The sequence below is a fragment of the Lissotriton vulgaris genome, chromosome 3_1, assembly GCF_964263255.1.
Source record: "Lissotriton vulgaris chromosome 3_1, aLisVul1.2, whole genome shotgun sequence".
In the NCBI taxonomy this organism is placed as follows: Eukaryota; Metazoa; Chordata; class Amphibia; order Caudata; family Salamandridae; genus Lissotriton; species Lissotriton vulgaris.
The window spans coordinates 795,321,732-795,345,765 of NC_141689.1; the positions used below are offsets into that span (position 1 = coordinate 795,321,732).

Genomic DNA, 24,034 nt, shown 5'->3' on the forward strand with positions numbered 1-24,034 from the left:
TGGGAACAGGATGGGATTCCGTGGTGAAGCTGCGCTGAAGAGGGGTTTATGACCCAAGGCATGAGAGAGCGGGGGTTGTCAGTGTGCGGGGGGATGCTTGCGAGGTTAAGAGAGAGGGAGAGACGCGCTGGCTATCAGCGAGGGGCAGGGAGGCCATGGTGCTCAAAATGGCTGCCGCTTACGCGCACGAATGGGCTTGGAAAGGGGCAAGATGGCGCCGATAATGTTCACCAGGTTTGTATTAATTTTCCACAGCACCTGCCCCGGGTTATATGATGTGGCAAAATGTGGATAACCGTACAACAGGTCAGCGGATGAAGAAGGCTGACCAAGTGCCCCTCTATACATGGATGTATGCGTTATCTATGATTTTGTTTTATTACATGTGACTGGAGAGACCTAAAATATATAATTCCATAAAAAACAATGCGCCATTCTCAAAGAAAAGGGTTCATAGTTTTTTTATATTTTGGCGTTATTACAGTACTGATTACATCCTTTTCGATACGACGGACGGCCCCCGGCCGTCCGACGTCACGGTTGGCGTGTGCGTGATCTGCGCACGCGTCGGATTCGGCCACACCCCGTCGGAATGTCTGCCGCGGCGAAGTGGATATGTAGGTGGAGAATGAGTTCTGGAAATCGATCCAAATAAGGTGCCAGAATTATTCTTCTGAAACACTGTAATCTACTGAGCACTCTGAAATAGATCAGAATCAGAAAAGTGCTTATTGTATTTAACCCTTTTACAATGAAGTATACAAAAAGTGATGGATGGAATGCTTGAATTAAACTTTGCCCATGGTAATTACTGGGAACTGCATCCCAGTCCATCGTTCTTTTGCCCTCCATGTCACCTCAGTTTGGACCCAGGCATATGCAAATCAGTACTGGGCCTACTGCATGGGAAATGTCCTGCCAGAAGTGTCAGGCCAGGAACTCTCTGCACGGAAACACAAGCAACCCAAGGCTGATTTCACCCTTATTATTGCACGTCTCTCAGGTATAGCTTGACCCATGTCTGGGCATACCTGTCCCACTTACGGCGTCACAATGAAGTTTACAAAAAGTGATGAATAGAAACACTTTTACACAGTGGCGTAACGAAACTTTAGAATGCCCCCTTGCAAAGTACATGCACGGGCTCCACGTGCTCGAGACCCAGCCTGGATCTGTCTGGCCAGGGGCTTCCCAGTGCTGGAGGGGGCCCACAGAGTTCGGGGGTCCCGCACCACAGGGGCTGCAAGGGTGTTTGTCATGCCACTGCTTTTACAGTGGCGCGTACAATACAGCCAAAAATCGTTCCCACATTGCATTTATTTCGTATGTAGTCCAGTTTAAACAGCACGCAATAGAAAATGTATGAAATGTATATACTTCTTTACATTTTATTACACATTTACCATTTTAATCCTCGAATATTTTCGATAAAATGCATTAGCACACAATCCTAAATGAAACTCTTTTATTACCGCTCACAAATCAGTTAACTGAGCACATTTTAGGACATATTCACCCCAACCTCTGATTCACAAAGCTTTTTGTGCGTAATTGTGACTTACTCCAGGCTTAGAAGTGACTCATTTATGAATCTACAGGAGTAAGACATACTTTCTCATAGACGCATTCACACAGCTTTATCTCATGAGTAAGCTTGTTATATATGTTGTACTAAAAATGCAGGTGTAATTGACACCTAAGACTCGAGTCAAACTTATTACTATATTACAGAAAACGCTTTGTGATGTGGGGCCACCAGCTGTGGGTGAAATAACATTAAAATGTGTATGTGTTGCGAGGATCCCAATTTCAGTAGCTTTATGAGTGGTGCAGTATGGGAGACATAGGGATTTAAAGAGACGTTGACGAAACTTTGCAGACTGTGGTAAGTGGCACCCTGTTTCACTGATGCACTCGTTTCACTGATGCTTAGTGACTGCCCCAGCCCATTGGCCCACTCAGTGGGCTGGTCCCTACTGCCTGAATTAACTCATTGGCTTTTTCCTCCTCGTGCAGCTCCCGCCATTGTTTTCCGTTTGACGAAAAGTTCATGCTTTGGCTGACATATACTGCAGCTGTTCCCACTCAGTATTAGGACTCCACACATTGGCTCCGGATTAGAAGTTTGTTTCCCACAGAAAAGTGAACATTTCCATAAATGCATGGATATAAATTGTTTTGGTTCTGGCCCTGTTTTTGTCTCAGCAAAAGCCAGCTGTTCGCAAAAAGGGCCTCAAATTTGTCACACCTGCCACTTAATTTCAAGCAGGGGAATGAATTGTCTCTAAACTCTCATCCAGGGCACTACTGGCTCAGACGTACGTCACAGGCAAACTCCCCAGCGCTGTGTAACATGCAAGTCGCTGCCCCCCCCCCCCCTGCAACGACTCACAAAGAGAAAGAGAGAGACAACAGCGATTCACATGGTTCAACCAAGGTGTAGCCTTTTATTCACATACAAACATAGTATCAGTGAGAAATGATAACCATAGTTAAGCAGATATTGTTGTTATGAGAATAGGGGACGACAGATCAGCAAAAACAGCTCATGGATTGTACAAGGAAACAACGATTGTCTCAGCTTTCCATTACAGCGTAACACTCAGGATGCAAACTGCCACAAGGCCACTATGCCATAACACTCGCCCATGCCCTCAACCAAGGGCATCCGGGAGATTATTGGCAAGCATACCTCAGTAGAAACTTCCCCCATCACACAGAGGGATGGGCAATAACCGCAGTTCCGTACCCAGCTCCTAGCGCTCCGTCCCCGCCAGGGCACCTGTCATCAGGCAAAGCCCCTCAGAATGTTAAACTCCAGGCATCCCGGGGTAGGGCAGAAAGATCCAGGACCACCAGCAGGTCAGCCTCACCCACCCCCCTTCCTGCCTGCCCAGTGCCCACACAAATCAACACCCCTCCAAGGGGTCAGTTCAGTAAATCAGTCCAAACATTTGGGTAGTCCCCATTTTCTGATGCTAGAAATTCTGCCAATTTTGCCTTTCTCCAGGTGTGGGTGTGGGATAATGCCTGCCGAGAGCTGGAGTGTGGTGGAGAGAAAAAGAGGCCGATCCCCACCTCTCGATGCCTTAAATGCACCCATCCCGGGCGCCACCTGATGACTCCACGTCCGGCCCTCCTTCACTTTGTGGTGACACAAACAAGGGACTATGCACCAAGGCTCCTGCCCCTGGAGAGACTAAAGACACCCTTCCACAATTTACATGGGGTGTCTGGACAATTACGTACACAGTGGGCCCTATTGACAAAGAAAACAACTTATCAGGTGTACTTCTGGGAATGTTTTAGAATACCAAAAAGTAGTGCATCTGCAGTCCCTTGTAGGTATATATCTTAATGTACATATGTACGAGTTTTTTGGTGGACAGGGCCAATAGTGAGCCTTCCATATCTCTTCATGAGAGCAGTCTTCATATATTCATCCTACCACCTACGCGGTGTGTGCGATACATCCATATATGTTAGTGCACACAGTGTGCATGTCAGTCATCTCTCTCTCTCTGAACCCACTGCATGCATGATGGTCACTTTATTGAGTGCACATAGTGTGCAAGAGAAGTGTTTCCCTAACCCCAAGGGGTGCAAAGCATTACAAAAGTTGTTGCACCCGACTTTCCACAGTGTCACTCACAAAAACTGCAGATTGTGTGGCAGTCCCCAAATTCCCACCTGTGCCTAGGTAGCTGTCTGCCACACAACACTATCTCTTCTCTTCTCACATTGGAGGGGGTGGCTTCATGCCTGAATATCTTGTGCCTCTCATAGTTGTACAGCACCGATGGACAAATAAGATTGCATCAGTGGCTGCTCTAAAAGCACAAACAAATTATTTCTGCACCTGCAGAATCCTGAAGCTGATCATGTCCAGTCAGGGCCATGGAGAGTGGATTTGTAATTAACTATTGTGTATTTGTGCCCAATTTATGGTACACACTTTTGTGGAAATCGACTGCAAGTATATTTGTAAAGAATTCACACTCAGCAGCCAACATCATTAATAATGTATGTACATAGCATACCTGAGGAAATTATGGACACTGTGTACTGAGAAGCTTTGTGGGAAATTCATGGCAAGTACATTTATGGATAATTCAGGCAAAGATTTGTGGGGATTAATCTGTACTGCTTTTTTAAGTGGGTTAGAAGGATTTATGGTGAATATACTTTGGAGGAGTTCATGGTGACCACATTTATAGCGGATTCACATCAAATATATTTGTGTAGAATTCACCATGTGGCAGTGGGTGAAAAATATATGGAAGATCTAGTTTGGGATCATTTATTATGAGCATGATTATCTTCAGCACAGTTCATGGTAAGACCATTTGTGTGGAACTCTTGGTGTGCACATTTGTTGGAAATTACGGCTGGAAACATTTGTGAGGAATTGTGATGACCACATTGTGGAATGAAGAAGTATTCAGTCCTGATACTGCTCCTTCGTTGTCATCCAGTGACATCGGGGCCGGACTGGCTGTAGCGGGCACCAGGCATTTTCCTGTTGGGCTGGAAGTGTGGGGGCTGGTTTTGGACTGATCGGGCTGTTTTTGCTACTGGGGGGCGGTTTTTCAGCAGTGCTGCAATATCGCCCCCCTGTAACAAAAGAGCAGCAGCAGTGTTTCCCACCAGCACCTCCCCCAAAGCCCACCCCCACCGGCCTGTCCGACGTAATTGCCTTGGCTGGTTTGCATTCCCAGTCCGGCCCTGAGTGACATCAACAGAATCCTATATCATGTGATTCAATTTCCTGTGATGCGTTCAACATCTAGAGCAAATTATTACATTTTCTTTGAGATCATGAGAGTTAGAAGTCATATCATCTTGCAGACAATTGCTTTATTATTGATACCTGAAAAGTCGACTTTTTTGGACCTACCCTGTTGTCAAGTATTACATAATGCAGCATGCTTAAAGAACATCCAATTTCGAATCTGTTGTCAAGTATAAAAAAAGATTAATTATTCAGCAAGGGGCTCCCAATTTTCATATCCACAAATTTCAGGACCAGTCATTCAATTGACCCCAGCTGATATACCTTTGTCTCTCTTCTCCACAGGTATTCACTGTGACAGCGTGTGTCCAGAAGGGCACTGGGGGCCCAACTGTTCGCTGACCTGTAATTGCAACAATGGTGCATCCTGCTCCCCTGACGAAGGCATCTGCGAGTGCGCACCCGGGTATAGGGGCAACACGTGCCAGAGAAGTATGTGAATCGTTCATTGCTGGATATCTATCTTCCTTTGTTATCTTTCTGTTGAGTTTGCATTTCTCATGAAGTCGAGGGAAACAGTTCAGTGAAACAGAAGTTACTATTGCCTGGATTGCACTGGAAAATTAGAACATTTATGTTCTTTCAGAATTTAGCTAAAATGTTGATTTTCACTTCGTAATTTCAATAAAATTCAAGCATTTGTAGATAGTGATTTTTTTAATGGAGCAACAAAAAGTGTCCGAATCATATAAATGTGTAAATATTTGAAAATATATATACTTTTTTTCTGATATACAAACGCCATAAGAGTATGTTAGAGAAATTGCTTTTCACAATTTTTATGACGTACGTCTGTGTACCTTAAGCCTACGGATGAGCTTCATTGTGAAATATTGACAGGAATGGGGATTAGGTAGATGTGAAATTTTAATTTTGTCTTTGCATTTTTGTTTTTAATTAAAAGAAATTTCCACTCGAAAATTCCAAATCCGCTAACACAATCGAAAATGGAGTTGTCCTAAGCCCATCCCATGATTGTAGTTTCAAGTACATTTGGCCCATCCATGCATACATTTAAAGTAGATTGAAGTGTGGTGAACTCATTGCAAATGTTGGTAAATGCCTAAATATATTTAGCTTTGTAACTTTTTTCTCTTATTGTATGGACTGCTCCCTTGTGTATGCAAACTTCATCCTTTCTTGCTGTCACACATGTGGACAAATTAAAGTACATGATTGGCCTCGATACTCGCTGCTTACATCTGCAACCAGAAAACAAAACACATGCATTGATCAGAACTTTCTATAAGACTTTCTCACTTTTTTCCATGTGTACGCCTGATTTATTCGTATGAACGTCCTAGGAATCCGGCTGGGCTAGTGTAAGGATAGTATAGGATATCAGTTTTCAGGCTCTCTCCTGTCCCATCTTTTGACGTGAACCGTGAATCTTGAAGAGACCTGACCTTAAATGAAAACACAATTTTTTGGGCCACGATTCAGTATCGAAATCAAGCAATTCTAGAAGTTTATATCGGGAGAAGACACCCGTTTGGTCTTCAGAGCTAATGTACTATACGTCATTGTACTCGTTGGCTTGGTCAACGCAAGGTATCACTACCAACCACTCAGAGAGGTCTGCAAGAATATCTGTTACTTTTCCAAGGGGACATTTTCTTGTAATGCTTATAAGCTTCCAAAGTCTTGGCTGCCACAGAGAACTCAAACAGTCCTCAGAAATGCCCAGCAAGTTAAGCCTAAAGGAATCATGTAATGATGCTTACTGCACAGGCACATCAGGTTGGTGAGACCTCGATAACGAATCTTTACAGGGGTTGAACCTTTTCCTTTAGCTACTAGCACCCTCAACAGCTCTGTTTGAAGGAGGGACTCGGTTAAGAAATACATTCTCACTGAACAATGGTACGAGAAATGTGGCTGCTAGATGGTAACTAAGTGGCTGGACCTGCCCTCAAGGGGTTAAATCCATGCAATGAAATGACTCATGAAACAAACTGTGCCTCTAAACTCTTTCACAGAGGCCCATCACCTTCATATCAAACTGTCATTACACCCTCTGAACTGCATCACTGTAAATCGTGTGAGTGAACCCATCTTTGCTTCACTCCATGTTCTGGGACCTTTTCATCCATTTTTTAAATTTAGAAACTGATGGCTTGCCCAGCATTTCGTTTTAGAACATGTTGTACCAAAAATGTTGCACCAAAAATGTTTGTTATATGCACATGCTGTGCGTTATCTGCAAAATCAGTAAACATCATTGTGAAAAATAAATAAATATATATATATATATATATATATACGTGGATATATATATATATATATATATATATATATATAATATATATATATATATATATATATATATATATATATATATATATATATATAGTTATTTCAAAATGAAGAGGTGTTCACTTCCATTCCTATGTTCCCACGGTGTGCAATGACAATCAGTGATTGTCGCCAGCTAGCTGTTGATGTCCTTAGTGAAAATGCTTTCAGTCTCATTGTAAACTTCTGTGCACTGGTGAATACTTATGACAAACCATTATCATTCCAAGAAATACATTGTGGCCAAGTTTAGCAGAGAGGCCAAGAAGTAGGTAGCAGGCGATTGTTAACTACCATCTTCATCCTATATATGGCGATACTTTTAGAGAGGGCTTCGGTCACAAATTTTGGGAAATTTGCACTGCTGACATCATATAAATGGAAATTAAATCAATATAAGTTCCTAGTTGCTGAGGCAGCTCTATAGATGTAAATGCTTAAGACGTCTTTATCATAGGAGATCTAGTTCTATGCCATTCACAAATGAAGCACTGTTTATGGTCCGCACGTCACTCATCCCTGACTTATCATGTGCACTAAAAAGGCCAAAAACAGCGAGCAACTCACAAAACCAACCTGTTCTACAACTATCAAAGAGGCCAGTGACCACCTCACTCTTTTGTTGCGGAGGAAAACTCTGACTCGACGCATCTAAGGTCTACCTTCAGACATTGGCAGACATTTATAGCCAGTTACTTTAAATAAAAAGTAATCCTCTAAGCATTTTGAATATTTTTTCTAAGAGCTTTATGTGCTCAGGAAATTCTTCACAATCTTACGTTGACCAAGAGTTCGCTGTTCTCATTTTTGCGTGCTCTATCAAACCCTGTAGATAAGTAACTTCAACACAAATTATGCATGCCGGCACATGTGGAGCTCCTGACTAAACATGACGCAAGTGGGTTGGCTCAGGTGGGTTTCATGTTGCTAATGCAGTGTTTGAACCTGTCAATGGATCCAAGGATAATTCAAGGAACAAGCAGGAACACATCATTTTAGTAAAGGCAAACGTACCACGTGGTTTAGGATTTTGGGAGGGATTTAATGATGCTACCCGTTTTTATTACTGTCAAGTGTGGTATTCAAGCAACTGTCACAGAAGTCTTGAAGAACTTCTCATTCTTAAAAGGAGCGTAGCTTGAGACAATTTATGCTGCTAGTTCAAGATAGTTTCTTTTCGAGTTATTTATTCTCAGGGCTGTAGACTGTGGACATTGGCTCATAGCTCTTTCTTTTGGCAGTCTGTTCCCCTGGCTTTTATGGTCACCGCTGCAGCCAGCCCTGTCCACAGTGCGTGCACAGCAACGGACCCTGCCATCACGTGACGGGACAGTGCGACTGCTTGCCTGGTTTCACAGGAGCCCTCTGCAATGAAGGTATGTGCCATGTACTGTATCCGTATGCGCAGCCCTCATGACAGTTTCCGGGAAGGAACCAGTAATCAGTTCACTACGCATTCAAAATTATTAATTTGTAATTTCTACTGACCCATTGGATTTAAATTAGTAAATGCTTTTTCACCCTTTGTTCTATAATTCTGATACGTTGAAAGGTTTTGAAGAAGAGTTTACTCCTTTTCCCAAAAAAATGTGTTAATTGGGCATCCATATGTTAAATAATATAATCTACTGGCAATTTATTTAATAGTAACGCATGGTTTCATGGACTAGAAAACTGAAAATCATGCTGTAATATTTTAAATTATGGGGAAGGACGCAATTGTGTAGTAACAATATGCTCACAGAGGTATGCCAACCAACTCTATTGAAGCATTAAAAGACAAATCCCCCTAGGGAAAGTAATATCAAAGAAACACCAAGGTTGTAATTGACACAAAATGTCATTAACAATGTTTCTCTGCAGTGTGTCCAAGCAGCAGATATGGGAAGAATTGTGCTGGAATTTGTACGTGCACCAACAATGGAACCTGTAATCCCATCGATGGGTCATGCCAGTGCTACCCTGGCTGGATTGGCAGTGACTGTTCACAGGGTAAGTACCTACTCACGCATTCCTCTTGACTTTAATCAATTTTCAAGATATGTACAGACTACTACATCTTTGGTGACGAGCTGGGCAAGAACAATCCTATATTTCCTGAACTGACGTCCATGAATCTTCAGAATGCACAAGTTCTTTTTTGCATCATAGGAATTGGCCCTTTCTGCAGGGTCATCCCAAAACGTTTTGCTTTCACCTTTTGGCTGAATTTATTTTTATTGGCCTTAGGACTCTGCGCACATTACCACTGCTAACCAGTTCAAAAGTGGTTGTGCTCTCTCCTTAAAGCATAATAGAATTGGCTTATACCCAATTGGCATATTTAATTAACTTATACGTCCCTAGTAAAGTGGCACTACATGTAAATGGAATGCTACTAGTAGTCCTGCAGCACTGGTTGTGCCACCCACTTAAGTAGCCCTTTAAACATTTATCAGGAGTGCCATTGCAGAGTCTGTGTGTGCAGTCTTAACCTGTCATGTGAACCAGACAAAATAAACCTTTTGCCAGGCCCAAGCATACATTTTCAATACATATAGGTCACCCCTAAGGTAGGCCCTAGACAGCCCAAAGGGAAGGTTGCAGTATATTTAAAAAGTTGGACATGACCTTTAAATTTTACATGGCCCGGTAGAGAAAACTCTTAAATTTGATTTTGTTTGACTACTGCAACACCTATCTCTCCCATAGAAAAACATTGGAGTTTCCTTAATACATTTTACCAGTGTAATTTCCAAATGGGAAGAGATAAATGAATCATGTTTGATGTCTCTAGTATCCAAATGTAAAATCCTATCTTATGGTGTAGTTGGATTTTAAATTACAATTCTGAAAATGCCACTGTTAAAAAGTTGCCATTTTCTTGCCTTAGCCATGTGATTGGGTGTAGTTGGAATTAGGCAGTTGTGCTTTGTGTATTTCCCCTAGACAGCTACACATAATGGAAGCTTAGGTGTGACTTGATGGACCATCACTGGCAGGATAGGAGGGAGGAGCTGGGTCCAGCCTCACTTGCTCCTGAATAGGCTGTGTATTGTCTCCACACAAAGTGTGGATTGCTCCCCTGTAGTGAGTTTGGAACTAGGGTCAGGAAGGCAGGGTATCAGTGCACTTCAAAGTCATGCCACTAGAAGCTTCTCCCCACTGCTAAGGCATAACTGTGTATAAAAGAAGGATCTCAGACACCACCACTTCAGTACACTTCTGAACCTGTGGCTACTCTGCCAGAAAGAAGGACTGCTGTGCTGTTGAAAGGACTGCCTCTCCGCTAGACTGCTACTCTGAAGAAGCTACTGCCCTGCTGTGCTGATCTAATGCCTACTGCCTCTATGCCTGGGAGGAAGAACTGGACCTGCAATCCATATTGAACTCAGGACCCCAGAGTGACTCATAGGGCTGGTCTAATGGCCTACTGGCTTGAGCATCAAAGACATAACAGGCCCCCCGACAGCTCCTGGACCCGCCTTTAGCGAGTTTCTGACCCCAAGTCATGCTCCACAGAGCTTTTGGGCTCTTCGCAACTGCGAACCGGCCCATTGGCACTGGCACTGGAACTGGGCGGCTTGTACTGAAAATCAGCCTGAGCTGCCGCTAGCCCATATCCTTGCACAGCAGCATTGACAGCCAGCGAGGAACTGCCAACGAGAAGCTCCAGCTCGCCCATCCACAATGCCCAGCATTCTCTTCACGCCATACCAACTGCCGCCCGTGATGCTCTCCTTGGTCTTGGCTACCCTCTCCAAAGCAAACAGGACTCTTGGCACAAAACTTTAGGAGATAAAACTTAAGCGGGAAAATCCTGGGACTGTATCTGACCTGCACTCCATTGCGGTCAGCCAGTACTTTTGACTATGACCCATCCAGTGCGACCATATAGCACTGGTTGGCACTTTATGCTTTTAGACACTATTCTGCAGTTTATTCTTTAATAATTCTTAACTATGATTTTACTGATTGAATTTTTGTCATTCTGGTCTTGTTTTATTTATTAAATTAATCTCTATTTTCCTAACCTGGTTTTACACATTGCCCATAAATGAAGCCTGACTTCTTCTGCAGCACGCTTAGAAAGAGGAAAGATCCTCAAAGGGTTGTTTTTGTGCAGGAAGGTGTCGCTTCCTGTCCACAAACAATCTTGCTTGCACTGCAGGCACCCTTGCACCATGGCACAAGGGTGTGTGCGTTAGCGTTTGGCAGCCTAAAGTGTGCCAGCGCAGCAAGGTGTCTTGCTGCGTGGCATTGCATGAAATATTGATTAAGTCTGCCCCTAGATATTTCACAGTATACAGTACAGTTGCCTTTCACTGCTTTGTCTCTGCGTAATTACTTTTTCTGGTCATTCCTTCACTGTGGCCCTTAATAGGTGGGAAGACTAGTTCCTAGCAGGCCAGTTCTACCTTTGTCCACGGCCATTGTTGATAACTGACCCAGCCTCTTCAACCCGTTGACCGAGGCGGGAATTCCGCCGCCGTGCGGGTGATTTACGACTGGGCATGGTTCGGACGAACACCGGCCGTCCTCCGCACACACCAACCGTGACGTCGGACAGCCGGGAGCCGTCCGACGCATGCAAAGGATTAAAGCAAGGCCCACCTGACCCGCAGTCTTCACGCATAGAGACTGCATAGTGCAATCATGACTACACTTCAATAGGAAAGTTCAAGGGATGACGCGCAGATCGTATCAGAGTGGCTATATTGAGATCCAATTCCAGACACATCCCTCTGCAGCTTCCTTTTGCAGAGCAAAAAGTGACCAGACTAAAGTATTCTAATTATTATTTTATTTTAATATGAAAATAGTGCAAGCAGCGATTATCTGACAGCCTTGGGCTTTTTGTTTTAGCTTTGCTGTCCTTGTCTACAAGTTACTCAAATATAATGTATGAAAACGATGTTGAAACTTGAAGTTTGAGAAGGATGTGTAGCTTGCATGAAGCTAGAATGTCAGTCTGGCAGAGTACTGACTGAAGCCCAATTTCATCATGTTTGTCAGTTTCTGCTATTTTTGAAGTAACTAATTTGGATACTTGTGAAGCCTCAGTCTCAGGTTCTTGGAGAGTGGGGATCCTAAGCGGACTGACAGAAGCACTGGTGAGCATGTGGAATCCACGAGCATGAATGGACGCTTCAGAGGCCACGCTTATGACCACAGAAGAGGAAGTTGTTTCATTTTATGCAAAGGCATACAGTTCTCTGGAAGAGGCGGCCAACAACTTCCTTCTGTGTTAATAGATGAACTTTGGACAAATGCGCTGACCCTTTTCCTGTTTATGACCCTACATTCCTCATTGACTGCCCCATTGACTTCTTCAATGGTCGGCATCACTCTTCCTAACTCTGTGCGGACATAAATAGAAACACGTGCTATAGGAAGAGGACGCCATATTGTTCCTCAGTGTTGTTCCTTATCCTAGAGCTTTTCTTACCACACTGCATATTCAGCATGCACTCTGTAAAGTCTTCCAGATATGTAGACACTGAGTGCTAAATAAACATATTTACTTTGTTGAAGATATAATATGTAGAAAACAAAATGATCCCTATAAGCAACTAATTTGCTTATAAGGTTCTACAAGTTGCTAGTGTCAGAAATGAGACAAACAAATCAATCTAATTATAAAATATACACCATTCATAAGTCAGCAGAAGACAGAGAACTAATAGAAAATATACACAAAATTAGAGCATATAAAATGTATTTAAATATTATTTAAAAATTCATTTTCAAGGACAATTAAAAACATTTCATGTTCAAAATAATTACAATGTCACAAAAACAATGGTTACAGTATCACTAGAAAACAACTCTGTTTTCTAGTGATACTGTAACCATTGTTTTTGTGACATTGTAATTATTTTGAACATGAAATGTTTTTAATTGTCCTTGAAAAATATTTTTTTAATACATTTTATATGCTCTAATTTTGTGTATATTTTCTATTAGTTCTCCGTCTTCTGCTGACTTATGAATGGTGTATATTTTATAATTAGATTGATTTGTTTGTCTCACTTCTGACACCAGCAACTTGTAGAACCTTATAAGCAAATTAGTTGCTAGTAGGGACCATTTTGTTTTCTCCATATAAGAAGAGTTTAAGGGTATCTCCCCTGTTGTTTCTTACTTCTCGTGAAGATATAATATGAGCGTTAGTACCCAGTCTTCTGTGCACTCCGGAAATGTGTGTCTTGTGTCGTAATTGTGTGGAAACAAACTTCAAGACTAAGTGTCGGGGAATGAAGTCTCGGGTTAAAGGTCAATAGACTGCCCAAGTCCAAGAGGCCTCACTAAAATAGATTGTACTGTAGTGTTCTGTTGAATTACGAACTGTTGCAATAAAACATCCTTCCATGCCCTGGGGGAAGGTTATTAGTAGCTTTTGTATGGTAGATACACGGATGGGCGCAAAGGGCATTGCCGTGATTTTACAAGTCCAGTTCTGTCCATCAGGTTAGAGCTGTAGATGTTAAGAATGAGCGGTTATTCTGAACTGTCCTAAGACAGCGATGCACTCATTTTGAGGATTCCACTGAGGTGAAGGGCATTGGCTATAGCTCTTATACGTATGCCAAAATTCTCTTCAAGAAGCTTTTTTTACGAGGCTTATCCAAGAACCCCAGAAGCATTGCCAGAGTACCATAAAACCTTAGAGGCACCTTTAGCTAACACTTAAGATGCCATGGTATGGTTGAGTTACATTGGTTTTCTCATCTTGTCCTGTCCAGCTTTGTTTACATTAGTTTGGCATGTAGTTAACCAGATTGTCCACAATTCACTGAGGACCACTCATTCTCTGATGCTAAAATTCTGCCAGAAAGTTTGGTGGGATCGAGGCTGCTGGCACCAAGCACCTGCAAAGGGATCACAGTGGCGTGCTTACCTTGCGTTGCTACATAAGAAATCGAGAAATATTTTAAACGAAGGCTGTTAAGAAGATGAATCAAATACTTTTAATATAAGTGGATGGTTGAGCTTTTTTGTATGGTTGTATGGACATTCCAAAAAGCCTTGAGCTAGCCACTTCCAGTGTGTTGGAGGTTGTTGAAGATGACAAAAGGTGTTAATTGGATCTGCCCCCTGTGAAATTCTATCACAAAAGCTTCAGATTAGATTACAAAGAGTTTGAGACTTTGCATATTTCTATGTGTTGCAGGAGGTTACAAAGAGCTCTCTGTTTGTGATTTCTAACTGCCCTGTATCTTTTAGCGTGCCCACCTGCCCACTGGGGACCAAACTGCATCCATACATGCAACTGTCACAACGGAGCCTACTGCAGCGCCTACGACGGAGAGTGCAAGTGCGCCTCGGGGTGGACGGGACTCTACTGTACACAAAGTAAGTGCAGCCCCTTCCATTTCAAGGGACTACTTGGCTATTTGTAAACACCTCAAAAAGCATCTCAACCTTTAGTTCTACTCGTAGCCATGGTTTGTGGATTCAGAAAATACCAGTGTAGTTGCATCGCCACTTCCAGATGCTTCTCACAGTTTTACTCCAGCTTGGATGTCTGTTGACTGCTGCTCATAATGCTCTAGACTCGTTGTGTGCAATGCTTATTTAGTAAAAGTGTGCTGTTAAATGGGAATAGGACACTTTACCCCACACATTTTTACTCCACGTGCCATTACCCTGCAGTTTTTCCACCGCAAAATCTTTTGGAACGCAAGGCTTTACAACGCAATTCATTACAACGCATTCCCCATTACAACACAATTTACTTTTCTAACTCCACCGTGGCGTTACTTTGGGGAATGTGTTGTAATAGTTTGCGGTGTAAAGCCCTGCGTTGTAGAAGATTTTGCGCTGTAAAAAATGCCGGGTAATGGCATGTGGAGTAACGCATGCGGGGTAAAGGATGTTTCCCGTTAAATGGTAATGCATTCCTGATTTTGCAAAAGCGCATAATATTGGGTAACATGTTTACAAGGAACATCAGATGCACCTGCCATCGACCTGATTTCCGGAAGTTCTGTTACCAGGACTTTTGTTGATGTTTCTTTTGCTGAATTAACTTCCGGTGACGTTTTGTTTGATGCCCCCCTGCAGGATGCCCACTGGGGTTTTTTGGTAAAGACTGTGCCATGGTGTGCCAGTGCCAGAATGGAGCAGACTGCGACCACATCTCCGGGCAGTGCACCTGTCGCACCGGGTTCATGGGCAAGGACTGTGAGCACAGTGAGTTTCCAGCAGGATTCGAACCGCCTGATGATGTGTGCCGTGGGGGAGGGGGCATTAAAAGTTGGGCACCAAAGTGTTTAGTGATTTGTTACCTGCTCAAGTCATTGCTCTGTTACAAAGGGCAGTGGATCGGGGTTCTTAGGATGTGCTCTCGCACGCCTGGAGCTGATTGATTCTTTCTTACTTTTGATGACTACTAATTAATTAGCAAGTTACTTTACCCACCATATGGAAAGGCGGATCACAAAAGGATTTTTCCATGAGTCAGCATGTCCTTCTCCTGGAAATCCAATAGTGATTTACACACTACTTATAGCACAAAATTTATGGATCAGGCCTGGAAACTCTTGAGTGATTCACAACCGAAGCAGGAGTAAAGCAAACAGCCCAGGGAAATGTCACTGGCAATTAGGTCCACAGTTAGTATAGCAGGTGTGATCAGCAGTTGTTTCTCGTAGTTTACTCCTACAAAAACTTTAAAGAATGAGTCACAACTAGCAGCATTTTTTCCTTGGCAGAACATTTAATTTATCTTCCATTGCTTGGGATAAGTATATAATGTGCATAGCAAATGATGAAAGTCTGCAAATCTTTGACAATCTTCCTTTAAAGTTTTTTTTTAATATACCCGTGGCTTGCTATACAATGGGATACAAGAAGGAGCAGAAGAAAATGACTTTATCTGGCTGGTTTGGGTTATGGGTGAGCCTTTAAGAGATTGGCTCCTTCAAGTCACGTTGTTTCACCTCTACAAATTGAAGAGCGACGCGTTTTTGAACCACTTCTGCTTGTTGTGCATCTTTTTACCAGAGTGTCCTTCAGGAACATACGGCTATGGGTGCCGCCAGGTTTGTGACTGTCTGAACAACTCCACCTGCGACCACATCACTGGGACCTGCTACTGCAACCCTGGATGGAAAGGCGCAAGATGCGACCAAGGTAAATGGAGCTTTCAAAACGAATCAAGTTGTTAAAGAGTTTTTTCATACCTCTATATCTATGTTTTGGGGCGATGGTTCATCAGCGCAGGTTTTTAATTGTACAGTGCAAAGATTTTGAAGGTCACGTGGCGCTGACATGGACTGTCATGTTTCTAGTGAAGGAGTTCCATTGTCACACTATCGAGGCAAAAAAAAGTGTTATACAAGAATTTCATGTCCTACATACCGATTACAAAAAAATTATGAAGGTCCCTAACTCTACATCCGCGCACCTTGAAGATGTATATATAGTCAAGATACATGTATGTGGAGTTAAGTATAATAAAGGCAATACTTACGTATAAATTGGTACCTTCACAATATTTTTGTTCTCAATATTTAGGTCACAAAATGTCTGTCTCACAATATTCTGCCGACTGTATTCTGGTAAACGGTGCGGTAGGAGCGTAGAGTGGAGTCTGGTACCCATGTCTGTCTATCTGGATTTGGCAATCAGAGAAGTCTTTAAGTAACATAGGACTTTTCTGTGTTGCTTATGGAAAGCCAGGCATTGCACCTTTACTCCTTATGGGTTGAAGGTGAATGTCACACAGAGGGCATGCAAGAGGAATATTTGTGGTAGATGACTGCTGTATGAATATGTAAGCAGAGAGACTACTTAGTGATATGTAATAGTCATTTGTTGTGTACACTCATCCATATACACTATTCCTGCTTATTAGCCGGTGTGATCATCGTTGGAAATCTGAACAGCTTAAGCAGGACGAGCACCGCCATCGCAGCGGACTCCTACCAGATTGGCGCCATCGCTGGCATCATCAGCCTCGTCCTGGTCATCCTCTTCCTGCTGGCCCTGTTCATCATCTATAGACACAAGCAGAAGGGGAAAGAGACAAACATGCCCTCCGTCGCCTACACCCCGGCCATGAGGGTCATCAATGCCGATTACACGGTGTCCGGTAAGTGCAGTGAAGGAACACTCTGAATCATTGCTTATACCAGATGTTTCTTTGGTGCATTCTCCCCTAACTTGCAGCCTTGGAAATAAACCTACCCATGGTCGCGTGCACCCCCAGCTGAATATAAGTTGTCATTTAGATCAAAGGAGTATCTTTACTGCAGGAATCACAATAACATGAAGGAAAATGAATAAAGAATGTGGCAGACCCAACAGAAATATGAAATTATTGTGAAAAATCTAAAAAGCTACAAGACAGAGCAACGAATTGCGTAACAAAGTCAGTGGGTATTTTGACCACATACATGGTAATCCCTTCAGACAGTTTCTAAGCTATCTCGTTGAACCACGCACTTCACAAGATAAAAAAATAAATTTCACAACATTTTACCGTGTATGCCACAGGTCATTAAACCTTTATGGGCTGCTTTAAGATTAGAATTCACATAAATTGCTTAATTTGTGCAAGTGTTGCAGGGACTAGGCAACACCACTCTTTTTGGGACAAAAACGTCTTTTTTTATCTTCTGTCTCAGTGCAAGAGAGAACAAGCATTTGCAAAGCAATAGTTCTTGCATTTCTGAGAGTTTGAGCTATTGGTATTGTAAATGATAAGGCCTTTTATTTATTTGTTGTTTTTAAAAAGATTAATAAAAGACTTGGGGCCAGATGTAGGAGCCTTAATACCGGTCGGAAACGGCCGATTTCGGCCGTTTCCGACCGGTATTTGGCTTTTGAGATGTAGGGGGCATTTTATTTACAGAATCGGTATATTTACCGATTCGGTAAATATACAGAATTGGTAAAATACCGAATCGGTAAATATACCGATTCTGTAAATCAAGATGTAGATGGCAATGTAATCAGAGCCACAGACCCTTACCGAATCGTTATTTACCATGGAATACTATTCCATGGTAAATAACGAATTCCAGTGTACATGCACATCTGTGCATGTACACCTGTGCCATGTGGCACACAGACATGCCCTAAGGGCATGTCTGTGTGTCAAATGGCACACAAGCCAGAAACAGGGGTGAAACAGGGTGTCAAAGTGACACCCTGTCACCCTTGCAAAATCGGTAATTTTACCGATTCTGTAATTACAGATTTGGTATTTGCCATTGATTCCTATGGGCTTCAAGGCCCATAGGAATCAATGGCAAATACTGATTCTGTAATTACAGAATCGGTAATTACCGAATCATACAGATTCGGTATTTTTACCGATTATTTTACCTACATAGCAATTACCGGATAGAGAATACCGAATCTGTAAAATTCGGTATTTACCATTCGGTAAATTGCTATTACCTACATCTAGGCCATTGTCATTTACAATGCCAATAGCTTTAACTCTCGCAAATACGAGACCTATTGCAATGCAAATGCATTCGGTGCCCATGCTACAATTTTTTTAGTGTGTTAGAAGAGAGCATGTCCTCCCTGCAACAGCAGGCAGGACAAAGCTATTTGAGAAAATAGTGCTCGGAGACGTTAAGTAAAGCTTACTGAGTAATAACACTCGTAACGGGCTGGCCCATGGAAGGTTACAAAATATTACAAGGAGGGACTACCTAGCCTTTTGACCAATGAACCACCACAGTTTACAGTGGACAATGACACAACCCAATGAAAAATATGGGCGGAGAGTGGGTGGGGCTTCAAGTCCTTTTCTGAATACAGCATGCCTTGCAGAGCAGCACATGCGCTGCCCAGGCTTGAGCTAAAAACTGTACAAAATTGAAGCGCAGGGATGAAAAGAGCCTGAAAGAGTGAGATAAGGGGACAGGAAATGTATGGAGATGGAAGAAAATAGCATGAGGAGTCACCAAGGACAAGAGGGCCTGGTATTGAACAGCCCTGGCATTCTGCAGTGCCGCTCCGGGTCTCCTAAGAAAAACTGTGTACACCTGCACCATTTGTATGGGAAATGGCCACGCGTGATTGCAGAACTCTAGGCAGTTCAATGCAGAGGAAAGCAAAACAACTCAAGAGTCAAAGACCATAGAAACAGCACTTGCATGCTTTGACTTCTATCCATCACAGCCACTGAAGTAGAAAGGCAAGCTTGGAAAACTCTAACAGACATGAAATACAGGAATAGTATAAAGAGTATTGTTATGTGAACCCCCAGTCATGGGCCTAGTCTGTAGTAATGGTGAAGGTCTGGCATGCTATGCCGTTCACCAACCAATTGGCCATTTTGGCAGAATTCCCCCATACTTAATATTATGTCTATTTTGTATTTAATTACATTTTGCTGTTAGATGAACGTGAACCTGTACCGTTTTGATGCCGGGGTGCTATACATAGTGGCTCAGAATGAAGCGAGCGGTACAGCAGTAAACAAACAAACACAAGTGCACTGTAAGGAATTCCCTGACAGAGTTAGATAAATAATAGAAGTGTTTGCCTGAAAGCATCAGTTTTAGACAGTGACACACGAGGTAAAGCAGATAAGATCCATCTGCTAATTAATTCATTTTGTAATTGCATTTATATAGTGCTTCAGACGTTGACACGCTTTTGGTGAACAAGTAGTATTTGGTTCATGAGTGCAAACTTTCTGGGATGAATATAAGCGTTTAATCTTTGCTCCAGTTTGAATAAAAAAGCTACTGTAAGTGGAAATTCTAACTTAAACGCCAGTTAGAAACCATTTTGCTTTGACAGCCGCTGGTGCGATGTCACAACAGAACCAGAAGCACAAGTGCATCCCCGTGCATCTATTGCTTATGAAGTGAGATGAACATGGACAATAATCTAGCATAATGAGCCGCTCAAGAGCAGATTATGAATGGCAATGTAATATAGCATAATTGATGAAACAATGGTAAGTGATAATCAGTAGGCACATATCAGTGGTATGCTTATGCTGTATACAGTCACATATTTAGGTATACTTAACTTGGGGTCATACTTAGGACAAAATGTCGGAGGGCGAGATGTGCCAAATATGACCGTGCGACACTCTTGACATTTTCAAAATGCAGGAATGTGCCCTATTCATAAGAATATGGTGCACCCCTGTGGTTTCTCAAGTTCTGGCGCTAAATTTAGCTGCTTATCACCAACGCCGGCACCCTTGCACTGCAGTGCAAGGTTGTCCCTGTTTCAGGGAATGATTGTTTATATGCAGGAAGTTGTCACTAATGGTGATTTGTTACTTCTATGTGTGCTGCAGAATGCACCACACATTGAAAAAGCAAAAACAAGGAGAAATAACAGTATTTCTTTGCAGTGCACTATTTTAACGCCTGCTCTTGCATGGAGTAAGTTTTCGTCACTGCCACAGATTTACACCTCCTTGTAAATCTGGGGCAACATCAAAAACAATACGTGTTGGTGATGGAATTCCCACACAGCAGCACCCATTGCACGCCCCTTTCAAACTAATTGATACGTGCAAAGGGGCCTTATTTATAAAACCGCGTTAAGACACAAGCTTTGTAAATATGGAGAAGGGCATATCGTCAACACAACGCAGCTAAAAGAGATGATCTGGTGGTGATATCCCCTTGTAAATATGCCCCAGGGTTTTACCAAGTTGCCAAACTTCAGTGCTTAGCCCTGAATGGAATTATGTACTAACGTTTTTCAACTGTAATAAACTTCACAAAATTTGCACTTTTTTTTAAACTAAATATAAAATAGCATTTTGCTTTATTTCCTCTGGTATCCAGCAAACTCGGTGCCTCAAAATTAGTTAAGTCAAATAAAAATGCATCAACAAGCTCTCTTTTGTTGATACTGCAGCCTCCTCTGCCGAGTACACTTCCATCTGGTGGGGTCAGGCACCTTCATCAATGCTCTACTTGCCTCCAGTTCTTAGGACAGGACTTAGTAGATAACAGTATGGGGAGTAAGCCTGCAGAATCCTCCATAGATCCGAGAGGATCTATTGAGTGTTTGCCACAAGCCTGCTGCAATGCATCTGCAGGAACAGCTCTTTTCAGGAGACTAAAACAGATCCAAGATTAGTTCAGCGGGGCAGGTTTGTAACTCTGTTGGCATTCTGGGGTATCTCATTAGCAAAGATTTTTTTCCTTACGTGATTAATGGCGGTAGTGTGCTCACCCTTTTTGCTACAGGAGGACATCATCCAAAACCCAGCACAGCTGTCTGACGGCATAGGTAATCTTAATAGTGATTTCTTGTCCAGCCAAGATGGCTTCTCAGATTTGGGCTGAGGATGAGCTCTCACTCAACCAGTGAACCCTCTTGGTGGTATCTAAGGGTTTTGTTTGAAGGCAGCAAGATCACCATCTCTCGGGCTGCTTTTTGCATTTAGTGTCAGCAGTTGTTCCCTTTGCTACAGATTTCCTTATTGGGTTATGTAGCATACTGATCACCTCATACATAAGGGAGAAGTACCCATGCTTGAGAATTAACGCAGGGGTTTGTGTTTTGTAAGCGAGGGAGCAGCAGGCTACATTTGTGAAGGTTTGGTGACACTTCTTGACATTCTTCTAAAAGGCCACTCATTTTAGGAAGATTCTGAGCTTTAATTCGATGAAAGATCCCTCACCAAGCTGCCAGGCGGCAGCCACTCCATACACGCCTACTGAAAGGATCCTAGTACTTTGGGGTAAACTAGCAACTCTGGTTTCTCAGGTTGCACCATGTGTTGAAACTGGGGATCTCCTAAGCTGTCTCAATACTAATGTCACATGCAAATAACTAAAAAGGTTCATTTGTGCTTGACTGTTTCACAGATTGATAATATCTATTACCGACTGTCCATGTGCTGCTCAGCTGTATATAGTTCTTTTCTAAAACATGTGTGAGGCTCATACTATTCTACATGTAAAAGGTTATAAAAGGCAATTGGCATGATCAAAGCATGTGAAGTGTTAATCAAAAACTCAGTTATGCACCTCTTACCTTACCTACATGGATAACTGCTAAAATGTTGCTTGTGATACAGCAGTGCATAAGTGTGTCTATCACACCATCACAGCTAACGGTGTATTTTTTTCTCTTTCCTTTTTTAAGATACCATCCCACACACTAATGGTAGGAACCCTAACAGCCGTTACTTCTCTAACCCCAGCTACCACACCCTCACGCAGTGCACTGGGCCTCATGTCAGCAACATGGAGCGGCTTGCAATGGCAAAGGTAAGAGGCTAGAAAAAGAGGTTTTCATCTCCATCGTTCCAGGGTTCGTAGAGTAAATGCAGGGTGTTCCTGAGCATCTTGTTCGGATCAGCAGTCATCTTTCCCTAGGAGAGCATCTCCGGCAGAAAGAAGGATGAAATGGTTACTCCGTGAGTCCTGCAGAAAAGACGGGAATGGCAGTGTCAAGGCGCTCCACTGTTGCCCCCTATGGAACACCCAACAAAAAAACATAAAATAAAGGGAGTTGAAAAATCTTAGTTTTATTTGTATCTTGGGTATAGATTTACCTAGAACAACCATCAAAAATAACTGAATGGTGACATGATATTTATCGATAAAATCCTTGGGGTTACAAAAATATTGGGATATTAAAAAGGGAGAAGCAAATTTTCATGAAACAATAGCAATGGTACTGGTAAGTAGGGAAGATTAAAAGTAAGTGTGGGGTACGGCATAGCATAAGGAAACTGTTATGATTGGACGGAAAATGTAAAGGCGTGCATTAAGGAAATGAAGATATGGGGTTCACACACAAAAAATGAAAAAAAGAAACATTATCCAGATTTATGTTCAGTTTCCTCAAAGAATGAATCAATGTAATTGTTAAATGAATCTCAAAGTGTTCATTTGAAAAAACAAAAGAAACCAACTGTAGTACCATAACTCTAACATCCCCACGCCTCTTACAATAAAAGATGCAAAAAATGTTTTGTGAAGCACACCATAGACGTCACTGAGGGCTAGCCAGGGGTAGCAGTGGCCACTCCTGCCTACCGCTTTCCTACTTCTGACTACGTTTGCTACCCTTGATCTCAGAAGTCTAGAAGGAAGTAGCCGAAACAGAAAGTGAACAGGACTCTGAGATCCCTTTTTACTTTCCATATTGTCCACCCTTTGCCTCTCAGTAGCAAATAGGAGGTTGTTCAGAGGTTAAGGCTGGAACAGGGGATCAACCACCGGATACCTTCAGGTTCAAAGGGCTTAATTCCACTTCTGTTACCATTGATATTTTTGTGAATCTTTAAAAAGGCTGAAGCAGCCAAAGCTCCTGCATCTTGTTTAAATAAATCACATGTACTTTTACATTTAGTAAGCCTGTTTAGTACTTTTAGAGTGTAAATACATGATTCGCTCCAAGCTTAAATAGATACTGCTAGTAAGTCACGGCACCATTCTGAAACTTTTAAGCTAAAACGTGAGTGTTCCTCAGTTTACATTTGCACAACAACTATCTTCCTTTGTGGTGTTTCTATTATTGGTTGAAGGGGGTTGTGAGGTTTGTATTGTTTTTGCTGTACATAATGATGTATTTTTCCTCATTTGTTTAACTCGCCCTATCATTCAGTTGGTTTTGCCGTTCTGACTTGTTAATTAACTGTACTTAGTGCTTTGAGTGCCTGGAGACAAACATGATTTGTTGTTCCCTGTTTGCAATGAGGGTAGGTAGAGAGTTGCTGTCTAATCCTTGCAACGATACACCTCATTGATGTTATTCTTACTGTCTTAAACAGGCAAAAAACAGCCAACTCTTTGTCGATCTTAAAAATGTGGAGCCAGTAAAGCCGGGAGACTATGCCGGGACGCTGCCTGCCGACTGGAAACAGGGGGGATACTTGAACGATCTTGGTAAGTTAATGTGCTGCTTTAAGAAAGCATGTTTCATCTGCCAAGTGATGCTCATAGTATGTTTTAAAAGAAAGTAAGTGTCGGAAGGCTCTCCAAGAGTATCATGTCAGAACAGGTAGCG

General features: G+C 42.4%; 1 protein-coding gene across 1 annotated transcript in view; it reads left to right on the top strand.

Annotated features, from left to right (window-relative positions):
• Nucleotides 1–24,034, top strand: part of MEGF10 (multiple EGF like domains 10) — a 302,219-nt gene that overhangs the window by 253,749 nt on the left and 24,436 nt on the right. Inside the window, exons 14-22 of the mRNA XM_086961113.1 lie at nucleotides 5,078–5,224; nucleotides 8,329–8,463; nucleotides 8,951–9,079; nucleotides 14,294–14,422; nucleotides 15,134–15,262; nucleotides 16,076–16,204; nucleotides 16,929–17,165; nucleotides 22,163–22,287; nucleotides 23,799–23,913. Of these exons, the coding sequence (XP_086817239.1) occupies nucleotides 5,078–5,224; nucleotides 8,329–8,463; nucleotides 8,951–9,079; nucleotides 14,294–14,422; nucleotides 15,134–15,262; nucleotides 16,076–16,204; nucleotides 16,929–17,165; nucleotides 22,163–22,287; nucleotides 23,799–23,913 (1,275 nt within the window). The remainder of the gene's footprint in view (nucleotides 1–5,077; nucleotides 5,225–8,328; nucleotides 8,464–8,950; nucleotides 9,080–14,293; nucleotides 14,423–15,133; nucleotides 15,263–16,075; nucleotides 16,205–16,928; nucleotides 17,166–22,162; nucleotides 22,288–23,798; nucleotides 23,914–24,034) is intronic.